The sequence below is a fragment of the Sus scrofa genome, chromosome X, assembly GCF_054392235.1.
Source record: "Sus scrofa isolate SSC_HxYL_T2T_F1_AM1 chromosome X, Sscrofa_HxYL_maternal_Yorkshire_Landrace_v2.0, whole genome shotgun sequence".
In the NCBI taxonomy this organism is placed as follows: Eukaryota; Metazoa; Chordata; class Mammalia; order Artiodactyla; family Suidae; genus Sus; species Sus scrofa.
In genome coordinates, this window is record NC_139401.1 from 124,220,218 (window position 1) to 124,238,588 (window position 18,371).

General features: G+C 48.2%; 1 protein-coding gene across 3 annotated transcripts in view; it reads right to left on the minus strand.

Moving 5' to 3' along the window:
• Positions 1–18,371, minus strand: part of LOC110257820 (uncharacterized) — a 252,357-nt gene that overhangs the window by 21,750 nt on the left and 212,236 nt on the right. Inside the window, exons 3-4 of one of the 3 annotated variants that reach the window (XM_085008908.1) lie at positions 9,515–9,615; positions 3,958–8,858 (exon numbers count right to left, since the gene is read on the minus strand). The exons of 1 other annotated variant lie outside the window; for it this stretch is intronic. In XM_085008908.1, the coding sequence (XP_084865034.1) occupies positions 7,680–8,564 (885 nt within the window). In that variant the 5' untranslated portion in view covers positions 8,565–8,858; positions 9,515–9,615 and the 3' untranslated portion in view covers positions 3,958–7,679. Of the gene's footprint in view, positions 1–3,957; positions 8,859–9,514; positions 9,616–18,371 lie in introns of those variants that run through there. One more of the 3 variants, XR_014835875.1, reaches the window with a different exon arrangement.

Here is an 18,371-nt window from a genome sequence, read left to right on the forward strand (position 1 = left end):
CGTGACCTTGGCCTACTCGCATTACTTCTCTGGGCTCTCTTCAGCCCTGTACATCATACAGGAATCCGTGGGTATGAAGGCTAGATAATCTTATGATCTGAGATTAGAGTGTAAGTTATAATTGATGCATAAAATAGCATTGTTTTGTAGTTTAATTTTAAACATTAAAAAATGTCTAAGTGATACAGAAGAGAACATCTTACTAGAGTGGCCTCTTAGATTCCATAATATGCATTAAGTTAGTCATATTCAGGAGGCTTTAAAGCACATCAAATTCATGGCCAGCTGATTCAAGTTTTATTGGAGGGTGACCAGATGATTTCCTAGTGCTTCACTTTAGGCCCCGAGCCCAGGGTCTATTATTAGACTTCTCAAACACCCCCTTCTCTATAAATCACATAGCCTGGAAAAAGGGGTAAACTTCAACCTGTTGATTTTTAATCCTAGACCATAAAAACTGGCAGGAAGCCTAGAGATCAATGTGCACCCTCCTCTGCAGAAGGACTTCTCAAGGTCACACAGAGACTTAGTGGCAGAGTGACAGTCAGGACCATGGTCTATTGTTCTTCTCTATTAGACCAGCATGACTCTTTCATCCCTTCCCTCTCTTCGCATTTATCTGCATCGTATCTTTCCTATCATTCCAAAGGCATTCTCCTCACCTTAATGGGCAATTAGAATGGAGCCGGCTACACATTTTCAAAATCATTCCATCATGTTTGTATGTTAAGTAATGTGATTTCCATTCGGATGTGCATAAAAATGCCAAGATAAGCCAGGGCCTTGTTGCAGACCAAGAGCTCCTCCTTCCAGGCAGCAGTCAGATCACAGCTGGTGAGAAAGAGCAGGCTGCCAGAGGCCTCTGTTAACCCTTAGTGGCAACCCAAATGTTTCTAAGTCAATTGGGTCAGGAAATGCAGGTTTTAGCTCAGCTTTGACAACAGCTAGCTGGCTATGTGACCTTGGTCATGGTTGGTGGGGCAACACTTGGTCTGAGGTTTCCGCAGACAAAATGGAGCAACCTGGGAGGCAATGTTTTTAGGAGAAGCCAGATCAAAGGCTAAACAGAGAGGGATCAAGAACCTTGAAAAAGTGTATACCCCTTGATATAGAACTTCAGTTTCTAGGAATTTATTCTTCAGAAATAATAAGACAAGCATACAAATATGTATATATAAGAGTGAATACAGAAATACTAGTTACTACAGTGAAAAACTGGAAATAATTGAATATTCAATATGTGATTAAATATGTGATAGTTCTTCTTTACAGTAAAATATTAGGGAGCCACTAAAAATAAAAATGAAGTATATATTTGTGGTCATGGAAAAATTTTCACAACTGATCAAAAGGCATGTTATAAGATAGTGTATGAAATTTAATTCCATGTGTATCCATTTATTTATTTATTATCTTTTGTCTTCTGAGGGCCACACCCATGGCATATGGAGGTTCCCAGGCTAGGGGTTGAATTGGAGAGAGCTGTAGCTGCCAGCCCACACCACAGCCACAGCAATGCCAGATCCGAGCCGCGTCTGTGACCTACATCACAGCTCATTGCAACGCTGGATCCTTAACCCACTGAGCAAGGCCAGGGATCAAACCCGCAACCTCATGGTTCCTAGTCGGATTCGTTTCTGCTGCGCCACGTCAGGAACTCCTCCATGTGTGTCAAATTAAAATACATGTAACTCTATATGCATAGGAAAAAAGACTGAATGTATATTCACTAAATGACAACAATAGTTTCCTATGGTTGATGGAGTTAATGCGATTTTTCTCCATTTGCTTGTCTATATTTTATATATCTCCTACAAATATTTTTTGAATAATTAAAAAGTTCAATGCTTAATAAAAAGCAAGACAGACCATTTAAAGGAAAAGAGGCTAAATAGCAGGAAAGTTCATGGGAACGAATCCATGAAGCTGAAAAGATGGATCCTGGACAAAGCAGTGCTGACAGGGGAAAGGCAGAACTTCTCTTTGTGGTTAGAGTGGCTCTGGCTTTCTGGAAAGCTCCTGTGGAGGAATATAGAACCCTCTTGGGCCTTAAGAGGCCCAAGAACTTAAGGGCCTGTGCCCCACAGTTAGGCATGTCTTTGGCCCACATAGCCACATGCTCCTCTAAGCAACACCTAGCCCAGCTCCCCAATAAGTGCGCTGTAAAACTTTAATGACTGAGTAATGATAAGTAGATACATGTTATTAGTTGCTCATTAAGAAACAATTTTTTTAAACATAACACAGCAGAGGCAAAACTGGCATGATTTGAGGCACGTCTCCAAATTAGTATTTCAGAACACTTCAAAACACTTCATTTATAATATTCTGACATTATCAAATAAATATATATACAAAGAGATTACTCACTCAGTTATAGTTCCACAACTTATGCTGAGTTTGGGGGAAGATATGCCTCCAAGCCTAGCACACTGTAAAAGATTTATTGCACTACAATTACTTTTCATGTGTATGAAATGATTAAACCCAAGGTTGCCTTGAAAGGAGCCAGAGCAGTCAACCTCAGTCTAGTTCTCACGCTGGCACTGACCAGCTATGGGGTGTTGCACAGGTCATGTCCACCCCAACCCCAGAGACCTCCATGTCTCCATCTGTATGTTCCATTAAAAACCTCCTCCACATCTAAGAGTGATGTCTCCACAGTGGATAAAAGCTACCATAAACCTCTGTGTCACCTGTTACAAAAACAGAAGACTCTTTGCTTTCCTGCCCAAAGCCCTGCCTCCATTAGCGTTTCTGGTGTTGAACGTGTGTAACATCCTTCCGCCAAGGGGATGATTCTGCTTGCGTTTACTCTCATGGGTCAGAGTCACAGCTGAAAGGATAAGCTGATCTCCAGAGAGACCCAAGAGGACTGGTGGTGGGAAAGGAAGACCCCTCTCTGGTCCGTAGTGACCTTCACATGTTACCCTCCTTCTCAAAACCATTTCCCGCATACTCCGCCGACTGGGGAGAAACTGGCGGGGATCAGTGGGTTGGCACATACATAGAAGGCACTCACCCATTGGTGTCCACTGCTTTTAATTGGCTGGACAGGCGGAGGACACGCTTGTGTTCAAAGTTGTGTCAACTCCTTTGCAGGAGGGAGGAGAGAGCAATGAAAGGATATATGAAAATGGAGAGAGGCAGTCATTCATTCGTCATGTATCAGATCCCTCCTCATCAGGGATTCTACTTTTCTTGGCTTGGTATACCTCCTTCCTTTCTATCTATATTCTAGACAGCCAGAAAGGATTGTTTTCTTCTATATTAGTTAAGTAAAGCTAGCCTCTGTAACACAGACTTTAGTAGCTTAACAGAAAACGGGTTGTTTGCACTCGTGCCATAATCCAGTGCAAGTAGTCCTGGTTGCGTAGCTCCCTCGTTGTCCTCCCGGATCTGGGCTCCTCTAACCCTCAGAGTTCTCTCCATCAATCTGACTGATATATAGGAACGGGAGTGAGGATTACATGGAGTTGTTCCGGGGAAAGTCTGGGCAAAATTCCCATCATTTACTCTCATATTTTATATGGAACAGTCACATGGCCCCGCCTTACTGCAGGGAGCCTGGGAACTACAGTTGAGCTACGTGCCTAAGAAGAGTAGGACATTGGAGTTCCCGTCGTGGCGCAGTGGTTAACGAATCCCACTAGGAACCATGAGGTTGCGGGTTCGATCCCTGCCCTTGCTCAGTGGGTTAATGATCCGGCATTGCTGTGAGCTGTGGTGTAGGTCACAGACGTGGCTCGGATCCTGCGTTGCTGTGGCTCTGGTGTGGGCCAGTGGATACAGCTCCGATTGGACCCCTAGCCTGGGAACCTCCATATGCCGCGGAGGCGGCCCAAAGAAATAGCAAAAAGACAAAAAAAAAAAAAAAAAGAGTAGGACATGAATGTTGGTGAGTGCTAGGCGTCTCTGCACCATCTCCCAAGGTAAACAACTCTATTCTTTTCTTCCTTTCTTTTTTTCTCTTTTTTCTTTTTTTGGCCGCCGCAGTGGCATATAGAAGTTCCCAGGCCAGGGGTCAAATCTGAGACGTAGCTGTGACCCATGCTACAGCTGCAGCAACGCTGGACCCTTAACCCATGGCGCCAGTCCAGAGATCAAACCCCCGCTGCCCAGAGATGATGCCAGATACTTAACCTGCTACAACACAGTGGGAACTCCAAGTACTTCATTCTTTGATTTCCAATCAGGAATGCAAATTACAAGTCATTGCAATAAATCTGGAGATAAGTAAAGACAAAAGGAAAACAAGTGGGGATCCTGCAACTGACCACAGCGTGACTAATACCTCCTCCAAATAACCCAAAGGGAATAGTCAGCCCACAAATTAGAGGTTACTTGAATGAAGACAGAACCTCTCCTGACAGAAAGGCTCTTCTTTCCGACAATAAAGCACTCAGTGGCTGAGTCACATAATAAGAGGTGAATGACAGGTGATACAAGCCATGCTCACTGCCTCTCGGCCTATAAATCACGCTGCTATTACGGGAGGTTAAAACAAATGGGAGCAATGGGAGATGCGCAGGGCGAGAGGTTGTGGAACTCCACACATGCCTGCAGCCGAGTTTCTAGACCTTGGGAGGCAGTGGGTGGAATGGAAACAGAGTAACCTCTGGAGGTAGACCGTCTGGTCTGAAGCCCAGGCCCTGCCATTTACCAAGACGGTGGCCTTGGGAAAAGATCTCAGCCTCTGTAAGCCTTGGTTTTCTCATCACCAAGATGAGTCTAATAACATCTTTCTCATTGAGCTACTGGGAAGGGTCAATAGTTTATGTAAAATTGATTGGCATGAAATTTGGCACAGAGAAGACTCCCAATAAAGAAACTCCTTTTAGAAATATTGGCAAGCTGATTTCTCAATGTGGGGCCCGCTGCTCTAGCCTGTCCTTATCTCTCAGGAATGCAAGGAGGCAAAGGGGAGAGAGAAGGCAACAGGATGGGAGACTGCGGGGGACTCAGAGGAACCTTTGCGCATAATACTAGGACCCATCTCACGGGGTTGTGTGGAGGGTTAAATGAAATACTATGTCTGTGCCTAGCCCAGTGCCTGGCACAGCACCGTCCGCACGGGGACTCCTCTTACTTCTTCTGAACAAAAGGAGACTGGTGCCGGCTGGGCGAGGACAAAGGGGAAAGAAACTATGGCGTCCCTTTGGCTGGCCCCCGTCTTCTCAGTCATGTAGAGCATGGGGTGGGGGGGGCTTGCGGTCTTGGGGGAAGTCACAGAGGCCTGACACTGCTGCCACGGCAAGCCCCGCCTGCCTCAGATCATGCCTGGAAAGTTCTTTGGGCTCCAGAAGAGAACGATGTCCCGTGTGTGTTCGAGTTGCTATTATTTTGGAAGCCAAATGCCAGGCTTTGAAATGCAGCCAGCCAGCCTCTCTTCAATATCTAGTTCTGTTTCCACAGCACAAGAAGAAAGAAGCCAACTGTTTATATGCAGTAGTATTTCTGGTAACTGAACTTATTAGTTTAAAAGGCAATATTTACCGAGCTCACAAAATAGCATCGTTTCTGTCCACAGAGACCTGTTTTAATTAAAGCTCTACCTTTAAAATTCATTAAAGTAATCAGTTCTAAGAGATTAGGAGCCCGCATATTGGATTTCCACATGCAAGTGCCACACAATCCCTCCGCGGGCGCAGGAGGCACTGGCTTCAACAATTGCGGAGGTCTCTCCTTTCATTTGATTTCAGTTTTATTTAAAGGCACTGGCAGACTAGCCCCAGGACTCGCACTTTTTTATTCGGCCTGAGCGGCTCGGGTGCCTACTGTGTAGATCACCTCATTATTGTCGTCACTTGGGCAGAGTCGTGACTCAGAAACCGGCTCTCCCAGGGCCGAGGGGACGGGAAGGGGAGGTAGACAACAGAGAGATGAAATGCCACCCTGTCCCCCTGCCACGGAGAGGCTCTGCTCTTGCGCCCTGGCCCTGGCTGAGCGGGAAAGAGGGACCGCTGGAGGAGCTGGGGTGGGGGGCAGCCGAGCGGGTCATGTGATCGTCACAACAGCAGCTGCAACCCAACAACTGCCACGGCTACAACGCCTGGAGGGCTGCCTGTGCGCTGGTCTCCACGTTCTGCGCTTTGAGCCACTCAGCAACCCTATGAGACGGGCGCTCTCCGCATCCTCATCTCACTGAGGCTCAGGGAGGCCAGAGGCCACGTGGAGAGGAAGCTGCGTGGCTGGGCGATGACGGCCTCGGCGGCCACTTTCCGCGTGTGAGCCCTCGGACGTCACTGCCCTGAGCTTTGCTTGACTCCTATACAAATGATCACGTCCAGCCCACCGTGCTATGGCAAGGATCCCCCAAGGTACAACGAGTACAGCGTTCAGCACAAGCCACCCACGGAGGACACACTCAATGCCGGGCAGCAATTCCAATCAGGAGACGTGAAGCCGCGCATCCAAACATCAGAGAGCCTCAACTACCCCCCTGCAACCCGGATTGGGAGACCAGAGTCGGTGGCAGGAAAGGGGGCCTGCAGAGGGAAGACGGCTAGGGTGTAACTGGGGTGTGGCTGAGCTCCCCAGTGCGCTGTGGCAGCAGAGAGCCGGCAGCCTCGCTCCTCACTCGCAGCGGAAGGGGAGTCGAGGTTTCAGGGAAGGGGCTGAGGTTGGGGGCCCCAATCCATGAGACCGAGGAGGCAACAGATGGGCTCTGAAAGGGGCCTCAGCCCTGTCTCCCTGGAAAACAAGCTGTCCCTGCCAGACGCAGACACTAAGAAGGGCCCTTGGTGGCAATCTCATCCAACCTCCTCAGTGTCCACGTGGGGACGTGAGTGAGTCTATTTTATGTCCAGAAAGCAGGTATCTACCGTGAAGTTCAAGATGGTCACCTAGCTATGTGGTCCTGACAAAATTACCTAATCTCTTTATGCGTGAATTTCCTCATGGATAAAAGGGCACGTCTTTCACAGGGTTTTCCAAGGATTAAAGGAGAAAAGGCCTATAGAACCCTGAGCCCGGTCCTTGGCACCTGCAAAACGTCCAATACAAATTCTCTGGCATTTGACTGCTCCATCACAGTCGTCTTCTCTGCCACCCCTGAGCCATCCTCTAAGCTGGCTTAGGTGCCTACTGCTCACACCTGGCACTTGTGACCAGTGGGCCCTTCCTGCTAATGCTCACACGGTCAGGTGTTTATTCTGGGGGGCACTGGAAAACACAGGCCCTGTTTCAGTGTTCCTGCATAGGAAGCCCCTTGGGGATAACTGAACCCCCAGAAGGATTAGCCCCAGGAGTCCCCTCTGGGTGGGCCTTCCTCACCAGCTATGGCTTCTTCTGCTGGGAACACTGAGCCGGGCCTCCCCCAGGCTTGGCATTGGGCAGCAGCAGGCTCCTAGGCTGCCGTTCTTGGCTGCCCCGTGCCCACCCCTGAACCAGACACCGCAGGCACTGAGCGGGACGCGGAGACCACAGTGGTACACGGGATGCAGGCTGTCTCGGCCCCCAGTGATCACAAGCAATACTCAGTTGGACAAGAAGTAACAACAGAAGGTGATTCGAGCTATTCACAAACATATTGGCTGGACTGCATTTTTGTGCCAAGTCCTATGCTCAGTGTTAGGAAAATGCTGGTGATTCCAAAGCAGACACCCTTCCTGACCATCAGGTGCTCCCACTCCAGTGGAGGGGCCGGCAGAACTGCAAGTACATACTTCCCGTTTTAATCACTTACTTGGTGTAGGTGATGGCAAGAAAAGAAAGAGATTGCTAAGAGGGCAGATAACAGAGGCTCGGCCCAGCTTGGAGGATCGCAGGGGAAGTGACACTCGGTCTGAATGCTCAAGGAAGTAGTTTTCTAGGCAGGGGCAGTAGGAGGCAGGCTGGTGGATGGAAAAATGATGAGAGGCAGAGGAAAGCCCGCGACAGGGTGAAGCAGTTGAGCCACCGCTAGTGAGCCTGGGGGCGAGCAGCTGAAGGCAGAGGGGTACAGGATGAGGTGATGAGGTCAGTGGCCCCCAGTCGCGTAAGGCCCTTCGTCCAGAATGAGGAGACTTGCTTTTAGGGACGACGCAGAGTTGCTGATGGAGTCGAAGCCAGAGAGTCACGTGACTGACGCAGGTTTTCCAGAGCTCCGGCTGCCGCGTGGGGAACGGACTGGGGGAGGAAGGCGGAGCAGCACAGGAGCGCCGAGCCCTGTTCGGAGGTGACTGTCCAGTGAGAGGGGATGGGGGCTTGGCGCCGGGAGAGGGAATGAGCGCGACGGAGCAACTTGAGGGAGACGTCACAGCTCCCGCTGGAAAGCCTCGCTGATGAACCGGGTCGCGAGCGGGAGGGGCCCCGGAAGGAGCCCTTGGCGGCCCCGCGGGCGCGCTGGGTGGATGGTGGGAGCTGGTCACGGCTGGGCACCCGGGAGGAAGAGCAGGTCTGGAGGGGGCTGGAAGGGCCGTGGGTTCATTTGGAGATGAGCTGCACTGAGGCGCCTGGGAGGCAGCGCAGTGGGCAGCTGCATGTCTAGACCATGGCCAGCTCGGAGGAAAGGAGGCAGAAGTCGGAGTTCTGCCAGCTCGGCAGAGAGGTGGGACCTGAAGCCGAGGAGTGAATGAACTCATCTCGGGCGCGTGGACTGTGGGCACAGAGGAGGCCAGAAGCAGAACTCTGGTCAACTCCGGCCATCCAAGGTCAAGGAGAGGACAGACTGAGGAGGCCGAGGAGAATCAGGCGGAAAGGGAGCCAGGAAAGCAAGGGCTTCAGGGAGGGTTTCCTCAACAGCAGCGGCTGGCACGGATGCCAAGTAAGAGGAGGACGGAACACTGTCCCCTGGAGAATGGCTGAGGAACGGGGGCCACCGTACAGCGCAGGGAACTCTACTCACTTGTCTGTAGTGACCTGTACAGGAAAAGGATCTGAAAAGGAATGGATAGGTGTGTATGTGTAACCGAGTCACTTGGCTGTCACTGAAACTGACACAACACTCTAAGTCAACCATACTCCAGGAAAATTTAAAAAAGGAAAGAAAGAAAGAAAGAAAGAAAGAAAGAAAGAAAGAAAGAGAAAGAGAGAAAGAAAGAAAATGGTCCATTAGATTTTACAATCTGCAGGTGACATTGGGACAATGGCGAATCAGCCCTGACACTCCCACTCGCCCCTCTGGCGGAGGCGGAGTCCTTACGTGACTGTACTTAAGTTGCAGAAGCCAGTCCCCTTGCCTCCCTCCCCAGGCCCACCCATGAGTCCGGGACTCTGGCGCCTGAGCGGGACCTCCCCGAGTACCATTCATCCGTCCTTCAGGTCTCCAAGGTCTCCGGGTAACTCCCAACGGCTTGCTGTTGCGGGCATCATTTTTCTAACTACCACTTATCACTAATTTGGTCCTCATGCCGGCTTCATGTTGTTTGCCTTTTATTGAAGGCTAATAGTTAGGCATTAGCTCTAATTTATTCCTACAATTACTTTTCAAGGGCTCAGCAATGATAGCAGTTTTCAATCCTATACTATAAAAGTGTGGTTTTGAGGCCATTATCATCACAGAATTATATAAATCAGTGAACGAGCAAATTACCCAAAGCTAAATGCGATGAGACTCCAGGAAGCCCATCTTAGTCCTTAGTCCTCCAGACGCCCTCCTTTTTCGGTAGCTCCTGGCCACCACCTTCCTTACCCCTGTATGGATACACACAAATGAAAGCACAAGGCCGGATTACTTTAATGGCAGACGAAAATTTTCAGGTTCATCTTACACAGGAAATTTGATGATGCCAACATCACTGAGAAATGAGCAGTTATTTAAAACCATAGAAATTGATAATTAAGTAAACCAAATGCGGACTCACAATTTGCTTCCAAAGCAGCTGCTATTTTCCCATATCGGAAAGCAGAGGCGTTCCCTGGTGGCACAGTGGGTTAAGGATTTGGCATTGTCACTGCTGTGTCTCAGGTTTGATCCCTGGCCTGGGAACTTCGGCATGCCATGGGCGAGGCCAAAGGTGGGAAAAAAAAAAAAGGAAGGCAGAGCATAACGAGGGTGAATTTACTTCAAGTTGTACCGATACATCTATTAACATCTCCTTTGAGAATTCCCGTCACGTTGAGTTTCAAAGGCGGCGTTAGTGACTATTTAACATTTAGACAAAAGGTCCCTCTTACTCTCTAGTCGTGTTTGAGTTTATTAGGCCTCTCACTGAATACTATCTACCGGGTTGGCATCGCATCTCAGAAACACAATATGGTTACAGGTGAGGAAGGTAAGACCAAACATGAGGATGTCCAGAGGCTCCTTCAGGGAACTGCGCCCACGGTCGTGGGCTCCAGGCCCCACTCCGGAACCTGGGGAATGTGCCCTCTTAGTCACCGGGCCACTTCCTACCAACAAGCCTTTAGCTCGATTCACAAATAACTTTAAAGACCAATTCCTGTTTCATACCACACCCCGACCACAATCTACTGGTCTCCCTTCTCTTTTCTGGGGCGCGGTCTCTGAACTCACAGCAGGATCTGCTTGTGGAAGTCTTGCTTCTCAAAGGTAGTCTCCCTGGTTCCCCTGAGGTTGGCTGGTTTGTATCCTTATTACTTACTTCTGGAAAGCCCTTTCCTTTAAGAAAGAGGCCAACCTTTCTGGGATCACCAGCCCACCTGTAAAGTCGCCTCAAGAAAAGACACGCCTCCTTCTACGGAGTCCCTCTTCACTCCGCTGTTGCTGGGGGTCAGGGACACAGATCTCCGCTCAGCTGGCGCCACCACTCCTGTGGCCCCAATGTACTGTCCCTCCACGCTCACTTATAAAATGGTACTTTCTTTTTGAGAGGCCTACACCCTTAACCTCGGTTTCAGCCGCAGCTATTCTGAGGGAACCATAGGATAAATTAGTTGGTGAGGCAGCCAATTAAGAAACAAAGAGGCCCCAACACCTATCAGAGGTTTGAAGTTAAAAAAAAAAAGTGAAACTTTCTGGGTTTTTTTCTTTTTTCTTTCTTTCTTTTTTTTTTTTTTTGTCTTTTTAGGGCTGCACCTGTAGCAAATGGAAGTTCCCAGGCTAGGGGTCGAATTGGAGCTGCAGCCACTGGCCTACACCACAGCCACATCTGCGACCTATACCATAGCTCACGGCAACGCAGGATCCTTAACCCACTGAGCGAGGCCAGGGATTGAACCCGCATCCTCATGGATACTAGTTGGGTTTGTTACAGCTAAGCCACAATGGGAACTCCTCCCCCTGAAACTTTCTGGTTTTGAATGATTTCTTTTTTTAAAAAAAGATTTCAGTGCCCCAACCCCAGTCTGAGGACTGAAAAAGAGAAACGTCTGCCACTGTTTGGGATGCACAGGGCCACCTACTTCATTTTTCGAGGGAAAAACAAAAACAAAAGCAAAGATCTTAGTGTCATTACCTTGATGCTTGACACCTAGCTTCTCTTTTATTTCATGATCTGATTATTGTCCTTATTAGCTTTGAAAATCTCTTGCAAAGTTTCCAAAGCTTGATGTGACAAGGTGAAGTGGCTCTAAAATAAGGTCAGTATTTTGCAAGACTCATTAACAATGGGATATGAATTTCTAGGTGGGCTGGGTTCTAACATGAGTAGCTTTTAAATAAACAATATATTTGTGGTTTGGGGCATTACTAATAAATATATCCTCTTTAAGAAAACCCTAAACCTGGCGTTCCCGTGATGGATCAGCGGTTAACGAAGCTGAGTAGCATCCGTGAAGACACAGGTTCAATTCCTGGCCTCACTCAGTGGGTTAAGGATCCGGTGTTGAGATGAGCTGTGGTGTAGGCTATACATCCTGCATTGCTGTGGCTGTGGCGTAGACCCGCAGCTACAGCTCCTCTTGGACCCCTAGCCCTAGCCTGGGAACTTCCATATGCTGTGAGTGCAGCCCTAAAGAGCAAAAAATGAAAGAAAGAAAAAAAGAAAACCCTAAACTCAAAACTCAGAAACAACGCAGAGAGATTCGAGGGAGCTTATTTGCGTTACAAAAGGTCTCTTCAGTTTACAAAAGAATTTGCCCCAAGGCTTCTTTAAGGAGAGAGCATTTGTACCAGACTTCCATTTACAAAAATAAAAACATCAATTTGTACCCGAGTTACAGGAACTCTCCAATGGGCAAGACGAGAGCCACCCTCTCTCTATGAGATGATTTATCTTGGGTCCGCTGGGATGGAAGGCCACACTGGGGAATGTGCCAGCTGCCTCCACCAGGACCTCGGAATCCACTGCGTAATTCTAAGCTCATTTTCCCCCGATGCTCCATCTGCCTATTTTGTTTTCTGAGTGCACAGGTGTGGAAGAGTGTCCTAAGGAAACAATCTTTGGGGACATTTCAACTCAGATATCAAAGGCTCACAGCATCCCTAGGCTCCCCCCGCCTTCCGGCCTCCAAAAGTGGGGCGGGCAAGGCCAGCATTCAGGACGCTCAGGGCCATGGGCCTTGACCTTGACGCCTCTCTGCGGATGTGAGGCTTGGATGACACTGCTCTATGTCTCCACCGAGAAACTTTGCTGATGAGTAGATTCAACACCTGCAAAGTTCCGCTGCATGGTAGCGCCTCCGTTTGTGGCTGGAGGCTCTGCCGCACAAGGCTGTTAGTTAGTTGCAGCAGTTACCTGAGGAAGCTCTGCCGTGTAATGGAACGAGGTTCCATTTCTTCACACTTGGTCGTTTCCAGAGCAAAGAAGCAGATAACAGAAACAAGAGGACAGTTCTGTTTTCCAAAGAGGAAATCTGTCGGCACCCTTTACCATTAAGGGGCCTCTCCTACTGTGATGAGGCAGCCTCTCTTTCCATTTGGACAGAGGAAGAAAGAAAGTAAATATCACATACGCCAGGACTGGTTCCCCCTGCTCTGGAGATGAGCTAGGAAGGCAGCTGGAAGCACATGAGCAGATTATTAGAAAGAGCCTGCGGAGCTTGGCAGCTCAGCAGACTGGGGGGGTCAATGGCAGCCCCACCGCCTATTCTCACTTGGACAAGCCATCTCCTCTCTTTCATGAGATGCTCCTTTATCTGGAAAACTGGGAGAATATCCTCAGGCTCGCAGGGCTGTGGTGCGTGTTAAATGAGATTGTAGACGTAAAGGGTTAAAGAGCGTGGAGCCTGACGCAGAGCAGGCTCTCGATAAATGGTGAATTAAGGGTCACCTCAAAAGCGCAAGACTAAGGCGAGTCCTTTCATTCTTTCTAAAGCTTCAGCAGGGTCAAGAGGATACTGAGGGTGGCGACATAAAGAAAACCAGTCAGATCCTTGGGCTTTGGACGCAAATCCTAGACCCAGGAAGGATTTGATTCTCAGATTTCATTTAGAATAAGTTAACCAGGCAGTCTCATCAAAGTCTGTGAGCAAAAACAGAATTAGATTAAAGGTGAGTACCCCTGACAGGTCGTAAGATTGTCAACTCTGTTTCGCCACAGGTAAGCCTGGCATTTTGGGTCACATTTCAGGGCACATGGTGATAGCGTGACTTCTTTGCATACCGCTCACCTGAAAGGAAGAACAGTTCCGGTGCAGAACTTGCTGGTCTCCCTGCCTCAAAAGACAACCCTTTCCAATCACTGTCAATAAATGACTCAACTCAGTACTTTAGAAAAATGCAGAAGATTCAAATGTTTTCCCTTTCAAGCCTGCGGTTCCCCATCATAAAGGTCTTCAGGAACAAGACAGGCCCCTTCGAGGATCCCTTTCTGAGAGCATGAGGCCCCTTGGCACGTCTTTGCGTTGTCTTGGATTAGTTCAATGAGAAACATCACGAGACAGAGTGATGTGAACAGGTGCTCTGTAGAGCAAACCAAAGCAAACCAAAGCATGCAACTCACTTTGGCTTCATGAATCTCTTTTTCTTCATCCAGTTCAGTGCTGGACAACATCTTAGCTGATCCCGCTTCTTCAAGCTGTATCACTGACCCTTTGCCCTGATCCTCAGTTGAATTCACCTTATCTCAAGGTGAAAGATGTTTTCCTTTGACGCCCCCTCCAGAAGTCAAGGCAGCCTTTATCTGCTATTATCTGTGTACGAGAGGAACCGAAACCCAGTGCCAGAGAAACTTACGGTGGGCTCCAAAGTGCTCTTGACACAAAGACCTCATTCTGGCTACCCCAGTAAAGGTCAGTCTTTGGGCTACACTAATCACCCCGGGTGAAGTTTCTGACCCTTCATAGTTCAAGTGCCCCTTCCACCTTCCACGGGTATCATGCGGGCATGCCTTCATGGAGTATTTATTGAGCATCGTGAGTGATGAACACTTATTTGATTGGTAAATTTAGGTAGATGACTGGACAGGCTCAACCCAAGTCAGTGCTCCTTTCTCTCGGGAGCACCTGTGCGCTGTGTCTCCAGGAGGGCAGCCTGCCCTGGTTCTGTGCCACAGGTACTTAAGTCCGCCTAATCTTTACAATTCATTCAACAGACATATTTCACTTGCTCATTAAACTCCTAGCCTGGCCTCTGTCAGCAGTGAAGTGATATTTTAAAGTCCCTATTTGCTGTTTTGTCTATTTCTCAACTTGTTCAGAATCTGGATGATAAAACCGAAAATGGGGGCCCCTATAAGCACCAACTATGTGCCAGGCACACAGTCTAAGTCACAAGGACATAACAGTCAGGGTCCTAAACAGAGTTCTTGTCTCCATGGAGCTTATATGTCTAAGTCTCCCAGGAGACTTTTCAGCTGTGAACTGCATTTCTCTCGCCATCACTTGAGCCGCCAGCTATCTCCTGGAGCAGGTGACCGGGGCAGTCCCCGAGCCATAGCACATCAGTTGCAGACCAGGGAGACTGTTCCACCTGCTTTCTTGTTCATGCCTTTTCCCAAGATATCTTTGCTCGGAGTTGTATTTCTAAGGGATAGGACCATTGCTGAAACAGAGCAGGAGTCCTCCCTATCATAACCCAAAACTTGGCACTTTTTTTCTTTTTCAAATACTGTTCTCTTCCCTTCTTGTCTATAGATCACATCAATGCCCCGTGGCAGAGTCAAAGCTTTTGAAGGTTCACTGTTTAGGATTCAGCATTACTTCAAAGCCCAGGAAAGTTTAAACCTGACCAAATATCAGATATACTTTCCCAAATAAAAGCGGAGAGTTTCCAAAAATATTCTGTGGTTCACCATGCTGCAAGTTCTGTGGTTGTCTCTATGTTTTTAAGTGTGCAAGTCCAGAACCACAACCTGAAACCAATTATATTTCTCCTGGGTAGATTGGCATCACCTCCAATCAGTCTTTTCAATCAACATACTTAGACTGGGGCCAGCGACGTGCCCAGAACGGTGATAACTGTCATTCCCTATTTGCCTGAGCTCTGCCCGGCTTTAGGTCCAAAATGCCTATACAATCCGTGCAAAGTAGGATACCAGGAGCCCACACTCCACCAGGTTAGTCTAGGTCCTGCTGCCAGGAACCTGCTCTTTGTAAAATCGAAGAGGAGACTTTGGGCCATGCATGCCAACTAAAATACAGACTCCACTGGAAATCTCATGGTATGTGCCCCTCAACGGTTTCTAATTATCATTCCCATTCCCCACTGGTACTGGAGCTCTGCTCTGCCCCCACTATTCACATTTATCTCACGCTCAAGAGTTCACATGATAACTGCCTTTACAACCAGCTCTTTCACATGCTGTAAGCTTAGACTGCCAAAGTCACGGTCACATGTCAGCTGGGGCTAATCTCAATAAGAGTCAGACCTAAAGATTCCAAAGGGGTTGGTGGGGAGAAAGCCAGATGAGAAGTTAGGAACGACTGGTTGGGAGGCAGAGGAGGAGATACAGTCTGCTTTTTCATCCCTTCCTTCTCTTGCGCCGACCAGAACGCTCGTTCACTGTGATGCCCGTTTTCTTTTTTTTTTTTTGGTTTGTTTGTTTTTGTCTTTTCTTGGGCCACTCCTGTGGCATGTGGAGGTTCCCAGGCTAGGGGTCGAATCGGAGCTGTAGCTGCTAGCCTATGCCAGAGCCATAGCAATGCAGGATCTAAGCCACCTCTGAGACCTACACCACAGCTCAGGGTAACAACGGATCCCCAACCCAATGAGCGAGGCCAGGGATCAAACCCGCAACTTCATGGTTCCTAGTCAGATTCATTTCCGCTGTGCCATGACGGGAACTTCTGATGACTGTTTTCTGAACCATCAGTCTCCAAGACACACGGTCTGTCCCACTTTTATACCAGTTACCATCTTAAAGACACTTAGAATCTGTGACCCCCAACACGAACAGTTCTCGTACATTTTGATTGTTTATGTCAGGGGTTAAAAATTCAAATGTCTGGAAGGGTCAAACATATACACGAGTAAACTGGGCTAAATATGAGACAATAGGAGTGCTGGGAACACTGGTCAGCGGGAGTGTGCCCACTCTATTTAAAAACATACCAATTCAATTAAAAAAAAACCCAACAAACTATGGGATAAATTAAGCCGGTCTGTGGGTTAGATTTGTCTTGGGATCTACCAGTTTGCCAAACTTAGGTTTACAGAGATAGGAGATAATCGTACCATCCTGGAAACTTTAGGTTTCGTCATCTCTATAGCTAAACCTCTTCCAGATAGCACTGGTCAGCTTTGCACAACTGTGGAACAATGGAGGGAACACTGTATTCGGGAGCAGAAGACTTGGGTTCCAGCTTGGATCTTATAAAATGTGCTTATAAATCAAATGATATTAGATACATCCCTTGTCTTCTTTAGGTCTCAGTTTCCTCGTCTGCAAAGTTACCTGCCCTAGACAGCCTTTAAGGCACCAAAGCATCTTCATCTCTAAGATTCTTTTTTCCATATTACTTTCTTTTTTTTTTCTTTCTTTCTTTTTTTTTTTTTTTTTTTTACTTTTAGGGCCGCACTTGCAGCATATGGAAGTTCCCAGGCTAGGGGTCGAATCAGAGCTATAGCTGCCAGCCACAGCCACAGCCACAGCAACGTGGGATCCGAGCCGCCCCTGCAACCTACGGCACAACTCATGGCAAGGACAGATCCCCAACGCCCTGAGCGAGGCCAGGGATCGAACCCACATCCTCATGGATACTAGTCAGATTCATTTCCACCGCGCCACAATGGGAACTCCCTCCATTACTTTTTTTTTTGGCCATACCCACAGCATATGGAAGTTCCTGGACCAGGGATTGAACCCGTGCCACAGCAGCAACTTGAGCCACAGCAGTGACAATGCCGGATCCTTAACCCACTGTGCCACCAGGGAACTCCTTCTCTTTTCCATGTCTAATCTTGCCCTCAGCAATGAGGTGCTGGGAGACAGGAAGAGAAAGCTATTAGACAACCACTGTTTACTTCCACATGTGTCACTAAGATGTGTCCGTGATGAAGATCTGAAACAATACATTCCATTAACACTCATGGCATGCACTTAAATTCCGTGTGTATACTTGTGCACAAACGGGACCAGATGTAGTGAGGGGGAGCAAGGTGGCACAGTTCCATTTGATCTTTTTCCAGTGATGCTGATGTACAGGTCTGACTCATGAATCGCTGTGGGCAGGCAAACAGGAAACGGATGCTGCCTAAGCATTTTTCATTCACCGTTAAATGGTTATTCACTCATTCATTCAACAAACATCAGGCACCTCAGGTTCTGGTGATGCTGAGCTAAGTGAGCAAGGGCTCTTGTTCCGTGGAGCTCCCTGACAAGCATTGAGAGACATCTGGGTTCACTGAAGAGTATAATGAATCACGAGAATGCGGGGGCGGAGGGGTTTCCAAACAGTGTCCTCCGTCTGGTATAAATATGTTCTATTCGACCTGGTCCTAGAGTCACAAGTTTCCATGTGGGTGTTCCTGAGACTGTCATGGTTAGGCAGCAATAGAGGCCCAATGGGTAGGATTTTAGCTGCTCTGTTTTGATGTAATTTTTGTACTGGGCTTCCTCCCGTGATTTCACTTGAAACAATACTTTGACTCGTAAGCCATGTCCACTCCTCAATGCCTAGAACCAGTGGATGTTACGTCATATAGCCAAAGGGATTGGCACATGTGTTTTAAAGGATCTTGAGAGGAGCAAATCATCTGGATTATCCCAGTAGGAACCGTCTGATTAACTCGGTCCTCAATAGAGGGAAGCGGGAGGGTCAGAGTGAGGAAGAGAGAGGGCAATGTGACAACAGAAGCAGAAGTTTAAGCGCTGCCGCCAGGGACAAGGCAGGCGGGCCGCCTCTAGAAGCTGGAGTGGGCAAGAGTGGATCCTCCCTGGAGCCTCCAGAAGCCCTGCTGACACTTGGATCTCATCTCAGTCAGACTCAATTTACTCTCGACATCCAGAACTGGAAGATGAGAAGTCTGGGTTGTTTGAAATTTGCGGTGATTCGTTACAGTAACTCTAAGAGGTGAACACGCTCGTATAAAACAGAATGACCTTTGGAGGCCTTTCTAGTCAGAGCCAGGCCTCCTTTAGCCCAGATGTGGGGAGATGGCTTCCCAG